The 14,105-nt window shown below is 40.2% G+C and overlaps 1 protein-coding gene across 1 annotated transcript in view; it reads right to left on the bottom strand.

Moving 5' to 3' along the window:
• The window catches only part of FILIP1 (filamin A interacting protein 1), a 95,999-nt gene extending 85,459 nt beyond the window's left edge, over positions 1-10,540 (bottom strand). Inside the window, exon 1 of the mRNA XM_058566760.1 lies at positions 10,265-10,540. Within this exon, the coding sequence (XP_058422743.1) occupies positions 10,265-10,540 (276 nt within the window). The remainder of the gene's footprint in view (positions 1-10,264) is intronic.
• Positions 10,541-14,105: the final 3,565 nt, after the last annotated feature.

The following is a 14,105-nucleotide window of genomic DNA, read 5'->3' as shown; positions in this document are numbered from 1 at the left end:
CAAAAAAACCTACCCTCTGCCCCACTGTTCCCTTAGATCCAGCTCTGCCGTCTTTGTCCACAAACTTCTTAAAAGTGAAGTTTGGCCAAGCACCTCTGGACACCAACAACCTGATATCAACACTCAGCATTCCTTTGAAACTCCACCTTTTATTTATTTATTTTATTATTATTTTGTTTGTTTGTTAGTTTGTGAGGAGATCAGCCCTGTGCTAACATCTGCCAATCCTCCTCTTTTTTTGCTGAGGAAGACTAGCCCTGGGCTAACATCCATGCCCATCTTCCTCCACTCTATATGGGACGCTGCCACAGCATGGCTTGCCAAGCAGCGCATCGGTGCGCGCCCAGGATCCGAACCGGCGAACCCGGGCCGCCGCAGCAGAGGGCGCGCACTCAACCGCTGCGCCACCGGGCCAGCCCCTGAAACTCCACCTTTTAAATGGCAGCTCAGTAAATGGCCTGTTCTCAGTTTTCATCCTGCAGCTCTGCAGCACCACTGGGACTACAAATGTCTTCTTCCTGAAATTCTCTCCCCTGCGCTGGTGACACTCCCCGTTCTCATCTGTCTTCCCTTCTCTTGGGCAATGTCCTCTCTTCATCTTTGGCCAGTTCTTTTCTCTCTCCCACTCTTAACCACAGGCATTCTCTAACCATCTGTCTGTGGACTTGACTTTCTCCTTTTACTCTCTCTCCCTTGGCTTCAACTACAGTCTCTTTAGACGAGTGCTGTGTTTGTGTCTCTGTATCCGTGATGTTGATACAGCAGCCACTAGCCACATGTGGCTATTTAAATTTAAATTAATTATCATTAAATAAAATTTAAAGTTCAGTTCTTCAGGATTTTGGCCATATTTCAAATGCTCACAAGCCACATGTGGCTAGTGGCAACCAGGCTACCATACAGGACAGCAGATATAAACATTTCCTTCATAGAAAGTTCTTTTGGACACAGAGCCCTAGATCCCACCTCTCCCCTGAGCTTGACGCCTAGCAGTGTTCTACCTAACATCTCTCCAGGAAGCCCTTCTGGAATCACAAATTCATTATGCCCCAAACCCTACTCCATTTAGCATATATTTCTCGTAAGAGTTATCTGTATAAACTCCAGTTTTACTTATAAATGGCTCCATGTGGTTACCGGAGGGGAAAGAGGGAGGGAGGAGAGCAAAAGAGGTGACAGGGCACATGTGTACAGTAATAGATGATAATTAGTCTTTGGGTGGTGAACATGATGTAGTCTACACAGAAATTGAAATGTAACAATGTACACCTGAAATTTATATAATGTTATAAACCAATGTTACCTCAATAAAAATAAAAGAAATATTCAGACTTCAAAAAAGTTGGCTCCATGTAACAAGAGCATATGTCTGAATAATTGAGAAATATTTACACAGGTAAGTTAGATATTTAGATACAGTTTTGTTTATGAAAGTAACAGAGACCATTTTCACTGAGAAAAATATAGGCTACAGCCATTTAGGGGGAAATCTCCATCTTTCACATATTACCCGTATATAGTATTTTCCCATGTCCAGAGTTTCATAACATAATAAAAAGATTTATTTTATGGGACATTTTCTTTATTAATATATTTTTTTTACATTTCTCAGTAAAACCAAGGTTCTCCCCTATAGCGCCAACGAGTACATTATTCTTACTGCAGAGAAGGCAACCTCTGATTCTATTAAAAGCACTACAAATATTCCACCTGAACGATGAAAATCAGACACCAAAACTCTTTGCCAAAATATTGACGATACTCCTGGACACGTGAGACTCTGAAGCATCGTATTCAACAAAGAATCAGATCTGGCCCTGATTTTAATCGGAAAGCAACCTGTCTCTCTGCTGCCTCCTAAACTTAGCAAAGACATACCATTCTCAGCACGCTGACCATTTTCGTGGTGTGAGGTTTCACTGGGCAGCCTTGCTTAGGGTGACCTCAGCCCGAGATTCTAAAGATGGAGCATATTAAGTACACATGAGTCATCAATTTAAAAAGTCATACAGGGTAACTAAAAGCCTCATTCTTTAGAAGCATGGAGATTCCATGGGAGGCCTTACCATGTGACAAATGGAACTCACATAGGAAAAGAAAAGCCATCTCTAAAGAAAAAAGTTATAAATGATACCCCTGTAGGATAAACCTATTGTGCCAGATTGCACTAGGTAATTCCATCTGAACTGATCATCACCATCCCCAATGGAGTTATGATATCCCTTATTAAAGATGACAGAAAAGTAATATAGTATTATAGTATTATAATAGTATTATAGTAGGAATATCGTTGCAAATATTTGGGACCATTACTGTTAATTCAATAACATTATGTATACTGTGATAATTATACTTTCTCTATATAGTTCAAAGTCTTTTGCTGACATTAAAAAATTAATTTTATGATTGCCTCATAGGATATATAAATATTAGGACATTCTGAGATTAATTATCAGTTACCAACAGACTAACAATAAAATGCCAAGCCCTTTTCTAGGTGCAATGAGGCATATGAAAGAAGCAGAAGTCACGACCCCTTCTCTCAAGTTGTTTCAGCCAACAGCTATAAGTAAGTACCTAAAACGCTTAGGAAATGTGTATGTATGGGTATGGGATGCTGTGGTTTACACTTGTATCAAAATAATGTAGGATTTCAGGACGGGTGAAAGTGTTTTGGAGAGCAAGCAACTAGAAAAGACTTCACAGAGGAGGTAAGTCTTCAGTGGTCTCTAAAAGAAATACTGTGGTGTGTTGGGGGAGGGATGATCAGGTGGAGTGCAGAGGATTTTTAGGGCAGTAAAAATACTCTGTATGATGCTACAATGGTAGATACATGTCCTTATACATTTATCCAAACCCATGGAATATACAACACCAAGAGTGAACCCTAAGGTAAACTGCGGGCCTTGGGTGATTACGCTGTGTCAGTGTAGGTTCATCAGTTGTCACAGATGTACCACCCTGGTGGGGGATGGTAATAATGGGGGAGGCCATGCACGTGTAGGGGCAGAAGATATACGGGAAATCTCTGTACCTTCCTCTCAATTTTGCTGTGATCGTAAAACTGCTCTAAAAAAAATAAAGTCTTTAATAAAAAAAGAAAAAAGAAATATTGACTGGTACATGAGGGAAGTATGGGTTAGAACACGGACAAATACATATTCTGAATTTTCCTAAAGAGCCCCAATTTCTGTCTTGTAAGTTCTTGTAAGGTGGAAGAAATATAAAGAAACATAAGGAAAACATAAGGAAAAAAAATCACTGGGATGGTGATAGTGTTTGAGGTTGCATGTGTGAGTGTACGTGTCAGGGTTGGGGAAGAATGTACAGACTGTCTGATTGGACAGCAATGGTCATGTTAAGGAACACTAAAGACGAGCTTTAATAGCTAAGGGGGAGCCTGTTAATAAAAGCTTCTGCAGATCTGTCTGAGCAATTTAGATTTCAATCTGATAGGGTCTAGAGACCTCTTGTAAATTCCTAAGCAATAGCCTGCCATGATCAGAGAAACATTTTAGAGGAAGGACTCTGGCAGCAGTTATCTGCTGACCTTCTGGTCCCCAATTGTCATATTTCTTAAATGACGCAGACTTGCTCTCCACTCCAAATCCTACCATCATCCCAGGAGGTTTCAATATTCATGTAGAAGATTTAGCCACTATCCTAACTTTACCATTCCCTGACCTCATTAACTCTAATTGCCTTCGCTTCCACTCCAAGGACCATACCCAAGACCTTGTGTAGGTTAAAACCACACTACATAGAAAATGGCCCAATTTCAAGTCTGTCCAGACCTTTCATGCCCCTCCTCCTGTGACCTGCTTATTCCTCCTGAAACCTTTTCCTTGCTGGGCGCTGTCTCACCAACACACCGCACTGTCCTTCACTTCTCTCCTTCCACTGCGCCCACTTGGACAACTGCAACCCTAGATCCGGTGCTATAAAATATATCTCCCCTTTGATGCTCAGGCTTCTAAACAGACTGGTGCCACTGCAAACACATGGTCTCTGCTGGCTGAATCCTAGACTCCACTCATTGTTGCTCCTATTTGTCCACTATCACCTTCCTCTAACACTCTCGTCAGCAATGATGGCATGCACATAATTATCCCTAAGACTACCACTTGGCCTAGGTCTCCTCATATTCAGCAGAACATAACTTTGTCTTTTCTTTGCTGGGAAAGCTGAGGCTTTAGGGAGATCTTCCTCACTGCCCACCCTCCGCTACAAATGTTATCTTCACCCCCATCCATTCTCTCTCCTTCTGTCACAGAAGATGAAGGGTCTCTCTCCTTTTCAAGGGCAAACCCAAGGCCAGCCCCAAACCATACCTTTGATTCCTCGTCTCCTGCCTCCTCCAAGACAGGGATTCATCAAAAATCCTTGCTGTTTCCTATATCCTTGACCCTGCTCCCTTCTGGTCCCCAACCCCTTAACCCTGAACACACTAAAGTCTCTTTGCTCATTGAAAACCCTCCCATGACCTGAATTTTCCTTTAGCTACTCTCCTACCTTTCTCCTCCTTTCTCATCCAAAGTTCCCCAAATAACATCTATGCCGGCTAAGTGTGGTAGTCACAACAAGCCAGAAGGTAGAAGGTATACTCGTCTTACAGATAGGGAGTAAGCTGGGCCCCCGGTCAACACTAATAAGGTCAACTACCAATCTTTCAGATTCTACAACACTTTCCCATAGGACTTGGCATTTGAGACACACTGTTTTGGCCTTTTACTTTTTAATAATCCTATGTTTCACTTAAAACCCAAAAGTAGAGGACAGCAACCTGGTAATTTCAAAGCAAGAGGTCAATAAATGTGTACTAAGGACATACTCTGTGCCAGACAAATAATTTACTGCTATGCTAAAGAAAAGGGAAATTTGGCTTCTTTGGCTGTGTCCAAAACAACCAGAAAATCTGATTAACTCTTACCAAAAAAAAAAAAAAAAAGATTTTTAAATTCCTGGATTTTCAACAGAACAAGTTAGTCTATTTCTTTAACTTCCTTTCACTTCTCAAAACACAATGACCTCTAGATTCACAAACCCAAAGAATACCCTTCAGCTGAACTTTCTGCTGATTTGCCTGATGCAACTTCTCTCTTCTTGACAGGCTTGACTCCCTTGGCTTCTGCATCACTCCATGCCTCCGGGATCTTCACACCTTCTGAACTGCTTTTTCAGATGTCTTATTTGTCATCTCCAAATGGAGGTGTAGTTTGACCTCCACTACATACTTCTCCACTGAAGCAAGACCATTCACTGAAGAACATGGCTCATACTTTCCCACCCTATGTTTGATTCTGATCACGTTGGTCCCTATGCTCATCTCTACCTGTCCAAACCCACCAGTTCTTCAACGTCCAAGTCTTTAGTGAAGCTTTCACTCATCTCCTGAGATTTTCATAATCTTTCCCTCCTTTGTATTCTCATAATTTGCATTGCAATTACCCTATAGAATATTCATTCCTGTACGTTCTCATCTATTCTACCAGGTCATGAGCTCTTTCTTCATGACTGCTGTGATACCCAGTGCACAAAACCATGCTTGGCACACAGTAGAAGCTAAACAACTATTATTATTATTCATCTTTGCATTCCTCAGCCCTCTAGCACAGCAGTGTTTCTTAAATATTGTAGGATCAATCAATTTAGAATTGATTAATTAATTAATGTCCTAAGAATGAATGAAATCTCTTGGGAAGAAAGAAGAGCAGACAGAGTGCTCACTCATAGTAGGTGGTAGAGAGGTAAAGAGAAACTAGTGAACAATATTAAAGAAGATGGCTAGGAACCCCAAAAGGAGAGAATAGAGGAAACTTCTAACAATCCACCAGGCATATTTTCTATTTTTTAAATTATCTTTGAAATACACCACCTTCTTCTGCCAGTCACACAGGACGAAGGTAGATTTCTCAATGTTTCCATGACACTGTCTCTGACTCAGCCTGGAGAACACCAATGCCAAATGGTATGGGGGTGCATTATCTAGTTACATTATCTGGCTTTCTCTGAGCCTCCTTACACACAGGTAGAAGAGAACTAACTATAACGACAAAGGGAAAAACGATAAAACCCAATATGAGGTTGGTTTTTCTAAACTGCATTCAAGTGGCTATATCAAGGCAATCTACTATAAAAAATAGCTACTTTTATTCTTTTGGATGAAGAAAAAGAATTAATTTGTATCCTGTTTTTGAATCATTTTACAAGAATATCCTTCTGCCAGGTTTTCTGTACTATGGCTTTTTGATGTGAGTACCATTTCCTTTGAACTTTTGTCGTTTTTAGTACAGCCAAGTTGACTGGCTTCGTTAAAGTGCTATTTTTGGACAAATACAAGGGGAAATTAATCATGGTGCCCAAATGATGGTCTGGGTGTCCTATTTCATTATTTTCAGTTTAGTCTGGGAAATATGTAACCAATTTTTCACCCAGAGAGTAAAAATGTTCCAATTTATTAGAAAGCACTTGTTATTGGAAGCAGTCAGCGACAGAAGTGTAATCATGGAAACCACTCCAGCTACTTCTATGCAGGCAATGCTGGCCAGTCATTGTGCTGAAACAACAGGCCTGCATCTGCTGAGGTGTGGCTTGAAAAGTCTGGAAAGTGTCCCTCTCCAAGACAAGGGTCACGACATCGCCAATTCTAGACAAGACTTCTTAAAATACAAACATCCCTGGGAAGGGCAACTCCATTTCTAGTACATGTCCATTAAAGGTGCACTTTAAGGGTTCACTGAATACCTGGACTGGCAAACATAACAGCAATTTGCAAATCTTGCAAAGAGCCAACGCTAACAATAAAGGTCATGCTGTTTACAACGTTGGTTTGACCAATTCCCAGAGATCACACAACATATTTCAAAGGTGGCAAGCCACTGGTACCAGAAAACACACAGAACTGTCTACATTGTCCAAAACCTTGGATATGGAGTTGGAGAGAATGAGACAGATCAAAAAAGAGTCAGAGAAAGAGGAAATTAGCACGAAAAGCCTGGGTGCGCCTCCATCTCCTCCTTTTCCCCAAGGCACGTCCAGGGTACATCTCCTATAGGCAGACTTGATCTCAGTCTTATCTCCCTAATATGATAAGCCCTTTTTCTCTGGGTGTCACCCTAATTCTTTTGACCAGTAGTTCCAGTCCACCCCACAGCTAAGCTGTTGCACAACTCCAGGGCACAACCCTCATAGAGTAGTGAATATGAAGACACCCAGAGCTGTGTAGCACCTAGCCCATGGCCATGTAGCACCCTTGCCTTCCCTCATTTTTCTCACTATCCAGATCACACCGAACTTCAAGGCTCAGATCATATTCCATCTTCTTGATGTGAAAGAAACCTTACTCAATTTCTCTTACCTAAAAAGTTTCATCTTTTCACAAAATGGCTTTGGTCCCAGAGTTCGCAATGTGAGTTTACTTGAAAGAAATTCAGAAGATGAAGAATAAATATAAAGGTCCTGGAGCCCACCCTTGAACATCTCCAGAGTGTAAATGATAAAATGGGAGGGACGTTGGACTGAGAGACAGGGAATTTGGGTCTAGAGCAAATGTAACTAAATTGCCATGCAACTTTGGGCAAGTCACAAAACTTGTCTGAATGTCAGTTTCACATTTGTAATATAAAGGAGGTGGATAAGACAGCTCAAAGATGCCTGTCTGTGCCAGTATTTGATAAAACCTTGGAACACCATCTCTAGAGTAAGGTATTTGAGTCACATGGTCACTCCCTGAAGAGAGAGGAATAGGTGGCCTTCGGAGGTCTGGGAGACGCCTCACTTAATGCTCATACATGTCGAGCTGAATGGTATATAGGCCTGAGCTGAGGTAACTTACCTCACAAGGCATGTTCCTGCCTGTCCTCTCAGCACCAGATCTTTAGATAGATTTTCTTCCTTATCTCTAGTCTGGGAAACCTGGCACATAGCTGCCACGTTTTCACCAGCCCACTCACATTTGCTAATGCCAACTGCCTCCCACTCTTACTACAACCCCTCATGTGACAATGCTAATAAAAGACAGGTGTCTGCTACAAGAATAAATATCTACAGCTCTAAACACAGGTACACTCTCTTTTTAAAAAAATCTAATACTGGGCCTGCCCCGTGGCTTAGCGGTTAAGTGTGCACGCTCTGCTGCTGGCGGCCCGGGTTCGGATCCCCAGCGCGCACTGACGCACCACTTCTCCAGCCATGCTGAGGCCGCGTCCCACACACAGCAACTAGAAGGATGTGCAGCTATGACATACAACTATCTACTGGTGCTTTGGGGGAAAAAATTAAAAAACTTAAAAAACTTAAAAAATTTAAAAATCTAATATTGAAAAATCTGCATTTATAAGTACATATACTTACAGGTATATGTGTGTGCATATAAATACATGGAGATGGGTTATTTGCTTTGCAAATGAATTCACCATGGAATTCTTTAAAATACCAGGTTCTTAATTTCTCTTTTCCATCACTGCCTTACCCCCAAATATCTTATACTTTTTAGTTATTTATTGCTATTCAGGAATACCCTCATTGTGTAAGGTGAAATGTCCTGTATTCATAAAGATTAATGGAAAGCAAAATGCATTTCTTTGGAGGCTTCTGGCTAATTTCTTTAATGGCCTCGGTGTGTGAGGCTTATATTTTGCATGCTTAGGCTCTGGAACCATACCTCGCAACACCATGAACATAAAAGTCACATGAACCTTAAATACCTTCCAGAATCCACCATGATATAACAGCCTTCTACAGAAATTAGAGTCTGGAAGAGCCATGGGCTTCACACAAGCCACCATGGCTGGAGAGAAGTGAGCTGATAGCATTGCTGTGTGAAGATTCCAAGGCGACCATTTGGACCTTCCGCTCAGGTCAATAGCTGTTGGCTGGGGGCAGCTTAAAAAGCTGGAGTAATATATTCTACTTCCTTGCACAATAACTGTTAACAGACAAAACATTAACTACATTTCTGTGAGTGGTGAAGCTATTTTTGTAATGGTAGTGCTCTGGAAAATTTCATCTTTTGCTGTGAAATGCAACGTGATTTTTCTCAGCCCGTAAATGGTAAGCTCAATCATGTTTTGTTTGTTTTTTTAAATTTGAGTTTTCATATGTTTTCTATTTCTCTTTACCCCAAGGGTTTCATTATATGCATGCACACACAGATGAGAACAGGAACAGATCAGGCTAGCCCACCCTAGTGTAGGGTCGGTTGCAAATAATATCTCTGATGCTAAGCGCAGCAGTGAGCTAACATTTCATCTCACGCTATTGTTAGTCTCCCCTAGAGGCTCTTGCAAGCTGAGAACCTAACAAAAATAAAAAGGAAAACAGCAACTTCACTTTTAAGTCAGCCTCTCCTCCACAAAAAAAAAGTTATTGTTTTCCCACTTCCAGAAATACAACTCTCCAGGGCTCAGAAACACAGAAGAATCCCAACTCTCTCCTGGATCCCTAAAAACACACTGAATGGGGGACCTGGCTCGTGGCAGCTAAAGAAGGTTGGTGATGGTGGTCAGTGGAAAGAGCAGTGGACCAAGAATCAGGAGGCCCAACATGAGATCTGGACACACCCTTAGTCCTTCTGGGCCTCAGTTTCCTCACTATAAAATACAGACGATACCCACACTTCTATTGAGATGGAATGAGATAGATCATATGCTTGAAAACACTCTGTGAAAGTATTAGGTTCTCCACAGTGCAATGCTCTGCTTATTTGTGTGCGTCTCAACTCCTACGATGTTGTAAAAAATTAAAGCTGAAAGTTACGAGAAAAGAGTAAGGCTGGTTTTAACAAAGCATTTTTCTCTTTCCCTCTCTTTCTCTCTCCCTCTCTCTTTCCCTCTATCTCTTTCTCTCTCTCTTTTACTCTACCTTCTGGAAAAAAGCAAAAGTAACAATTGATCTTAACTCTGCCTTCTAATAATCATGATTTTCCACAGTTTTCAACCACAGTCAATGGCTAAATTAGATAACCTCATTCATTACCTACCGCTAAATACAGAGGCCTGTGTTAAATTATTACCAAAATAATATCATAAATTTTCTGCTTCTAGAGAAGCTTGAAGTTGGAATCAGTATCTATTCATTTTTTCATTCATTCAACAAATATTTATTTAGTGCAAACTTGTGCCAGGCACTAGAGATTCAGAAATGAGTAAGAAAACAGCCCCTTTTCCCTATGGAGTTCACAATCCCGTGAGGGAGACAGGTTCACAGTCTCTTATATTACAGCCTTGAAGCTAGAAACACAATAGCTGAGAAAATCTGACTCTACCTGCAGCTCCCCCTCCATGATACTGAGCAGCTGGATGAGGTCTTCTTTGGATAACTCCAAGGATTTCTTATTCTTTCGTTCACTTTCTCCAGATGGTTTTAGGTGTCGTTTGACAGTTCCTGAGGCCATGACATTATCCTCCTTTCTATTGGATTTGTTCTTCTTTTTTGCATCTTCTGAGAGACTTTTATCATCAGCATCGCTGATGATGGAGGACTTGGGGCAGGAGACATGCCCATTGGATGAACTTTCACCACCCTGGTTTCGGGATCTCATTCCCACCTACAACACATGAAAAAGATAAGATGTTTTTACCACCACTGAAATTATTTTTGTCTAAATATTTACAAACTTATAGAAGCTTTACAATACCACCACTAAATAAAAAACAAAAGATCAGTCCCACTTAGCTTCCTTATAGCTTTAATGAATGTGTCCTTAAAATCTTCAGGAAAATGCTTTGATGGTCCTCAGGAAAAAGTGAAAATGTGGGGCCGGCCTGGCAGCGTAGCAGTTAAGTTCAGGCGCTCCCCTTCAGTGGCCTGGGGTTCGCCGGTTCGGATCCTGGGCAGGGACCTACTCACCACTCATCAAGCCACGCCGAGGTGGTGTCCCACATAGAAGAGTTACAACTCTACAACTATGATACACAACTATGTACTGGGGCTTTGGGGAGGAAAAAAAGAAAAAAGAGGAAGATTGGCAACAGATGTTAGTGCAGGGCCAATCTTCCTCAAAAAAAAAACATCAACTACCAGCTTGTTAAATGTGCTGATTCGAGGGTCCCACCCATCATTGTCATATAAAAAAGGAAAAAAAGTGAAAATGTGATTTTAACCTAACAAACATCTCAAGCCAAATGATCAAGGTCAACATCAGCAGTGCTAAGTCATGTTGATGGTGTGAATCTTTGCTACCAGTGACAAGAATGGCACTTTATCTTTGTGGTCTTCCTCTCCCCAAGACGTTACCCAAGTCTAACAACAAGAGAAACATCAGACAGGTCCCAACTGAGAGACACTCTATAAACTTCCTGACCAGTAATACTTAAAACTATCAAGGTCATCAAAAACAAGGAAAATCTGAAAAACTGTCATAGCCAAAAGGAGCCTCAGGACACACGATGCGTCAATGTAATATGGTATCCTGGATGGGATCCTGGAACAGAAAAAAGACGTTATGGAAAAACTGAGAAAATATGAATAAAGCATGGACTTTAGTCAATAAGAATGTATCAATGTTGGTTCATTAATTATAACAAATGTACTATACTAATATAAGATGTTAATTATAGAGGAAACTGGCTGTGGGGTATATGGGAACCCCCAATCTTATCTTTGCAATAATTCTGTTAATCTAAAGCAGTTGTAAAATTAAAAGTTTATTTTTTAAAAAGTGATTCTAAATTAAGTCTATCAGAAAAATCAAACCTCAAACCCTGCCAGGAACCAGCTGGAAATCACAATGTACAGAAAAATCCACATAAGGTGGAGGGGGCTTGAAATGGAGAGAGGAAAAGGGAAAAGCAAAGGGAAGAGGGTGGTGTAGTTTTTAGTGATATGGAATTTTTCCAGAGCCTTTTTTTCAAAATTAGGTCTTTTTATGTCAGTCATTTACAGAAATAAGAACAAACAAAGAATGGGAGAAAACAGATCCATTCAAAATCAAAATTTAAAAGAATATTTTTAAGGTAAAATAAAGAAAAAAGGCAAAGCAACAGCTAACTTGTCCCATGGGGAGCACATTTGAATCATTGCAGGATGAATGCTCTACAGACTCTGTCCGTCTCTGAGCAAAAGAACGTGACCAGCAGGTAGGTTGCAAACACACCAGACTGAAGGGCTGGGCCTCCAAGTTCTGTGAAGAGAGCTACAGTATCCTGGGGGCTGTGCTACAGAAATGCGTCTAAACCCTTAAATATAGTAGCTTAGTGCATGGGCTTATTTAAAACTCACAGTATAAACAGTCTGTTCCTTGAACAGCTAACCAGCAAGATTTTCATTAGTCATTCCAGATAAAATACAGGGACTTTGTTTTCTGAAAGTAAATTTTCTTTATGAACCCAACAATACTTAAGAAACTAAGGAAAGCTTTCAGAAGACTAGATTTATAATAGAAAAATGAATACAGTGTGATGTTTCCTTTCAGATAGTGAATATTTAATTCTTCCAACAAATATTGAAATCTACATTCGTGCATGCTCCTTTTGAACTGAACTCTTACAACCAAATGGACCCTTAGTGTATTCGCGAACTTTCAACAGCACCCTAACTTCAAACAACATAAACTGGAGAAGTGGTCCTTGACACTGGTACCCTGTTTTCTGGTTCACTCAGTGATTCTTTCTTGGATTTTAGAGCATCTTTTGTGCTTCTCTGGTGAACAAAGAATGGATGTTTCTTTATAGTGGAAGCCAGAGCACCTCAGAGCAGTCCTACTGTCTTTCATCACAGCCTGTTTGTGGGCAGAGTGGGCTGACTTATGCCCCACGTCAGGAAAAAAAAAAAAAAAAAAAAAAGAGGTAATAGATAGAAAGTTTCAGATTTAACTCTTGACCTGTTAACACATCACAAGCAAGACACATGGGCTTCCCAGATTGAATTTGACTCCCTGGAACTCCATACCACATGTGAATTCTTTTGATCTGAAATAATTTTCTCTACAAGATCTTAAGGCTCTTTGGGATGGTACATCAAATATTGATTTGACAACTTCAATTTAGATCATGCGTTAATGGAAATTCCAGACACCAAAGCACAGGAAGTGAAGTGGTAATGTTTTAAACTTAATCAAACACAGCCTGAATCATACACAGCATTCGTATTTGACTGTATCATGTGTTTGTGTCTTGTTTCCCTGTTTTCTATACCTTTTACAGCAGCTACAGCATTAGGCTACTCCTAAAGTAGGACAAATGCATAGCTATCTACATGTTACATGCATTTACTCAATCAATTGTATTTGCAAACATACAGAAAATGGAGTCTACTTAGTACCAACTCTTTATATTTAGTTCTTGCTAAAAATTTCAGTCTGATGTTAACATTTTGAAATAAATTTTATTGTAGTATGAATAGCTTTTACAGAATTACATTAATTAATGAACATTAATTACAGTTAATTACAGAATTTATTACTTTAATTAATTACAGAAAAACAACACATTTTAGAATTATCTAATTATTTTCTATCACTAATCAGGTCGAAAGCGTGAGTTCCCTATTCTCTTCCACATTAATTCACTTTGGCTGATGGAAAATCTCATATGCTAGACCCATGATATTAATTGTTTCTTAGCAAATATTTTTCCTCTGTGACACTGAAATTTCCCATTAATTGCTTTTCCTCTGACATGTGCACATGGATTTTAGTCCTTTCTCAGTGATCCAAATAGGGTCTACTGTCTTTGTCTACACAGCAAAGTCAACAGTCAGTGCCTGTTCTATCTCAGGAACGCAGAAGTAAGCAGAGACAGCAAACTAGTCAAGAAATGTTTTAGGAAGGAGTTAGACAACACGTATGAGGGAAAAAAACAGAATTTCTCAATAGTGTAACCAAGTCTGCCATCAGTGAAGCCCACTTTGAGTCTCTTGATTCTATTTTGTAGGGAGAAAATGTCCAGACAATAACGGACTTCTGTGTGTCACATTCAGTGCCATTCAACTCTTCGTTATTCTGACAGCTCTCACACTGTTTCTGAAGCACGACACAGTGTGCTAAGCATTTTACATACAGCATTTCATTTAAATTAACATTCACATCAAGCCTATGAAGTAGGTGCTATTATCCTTATTTACAGATGAGGCCACTGAGGTGAGGCCTCTCTTTAAAGAGATTAAAT

The sequence above is a fragment of the Diceros bicornis genome, chromosome 23 (assembly GCF_020826845.1).
Source record: "Diceros bicornis minor isolate mBicDic1 chromosome 23, mDicBic1.mat.cur, whole genome shotgun sequence".
NCBI lineage: Eukaryota > Metazoa > Chordata > Mammalia > Perissodactyla > Rhinocerotidae > Diceros > Diceros bicornis.
The sequence above is the reverse complement of the archived record's forward strand: the minus strand, read 5'-3'. Positions and strand labels throughout refer to the sequence as shown.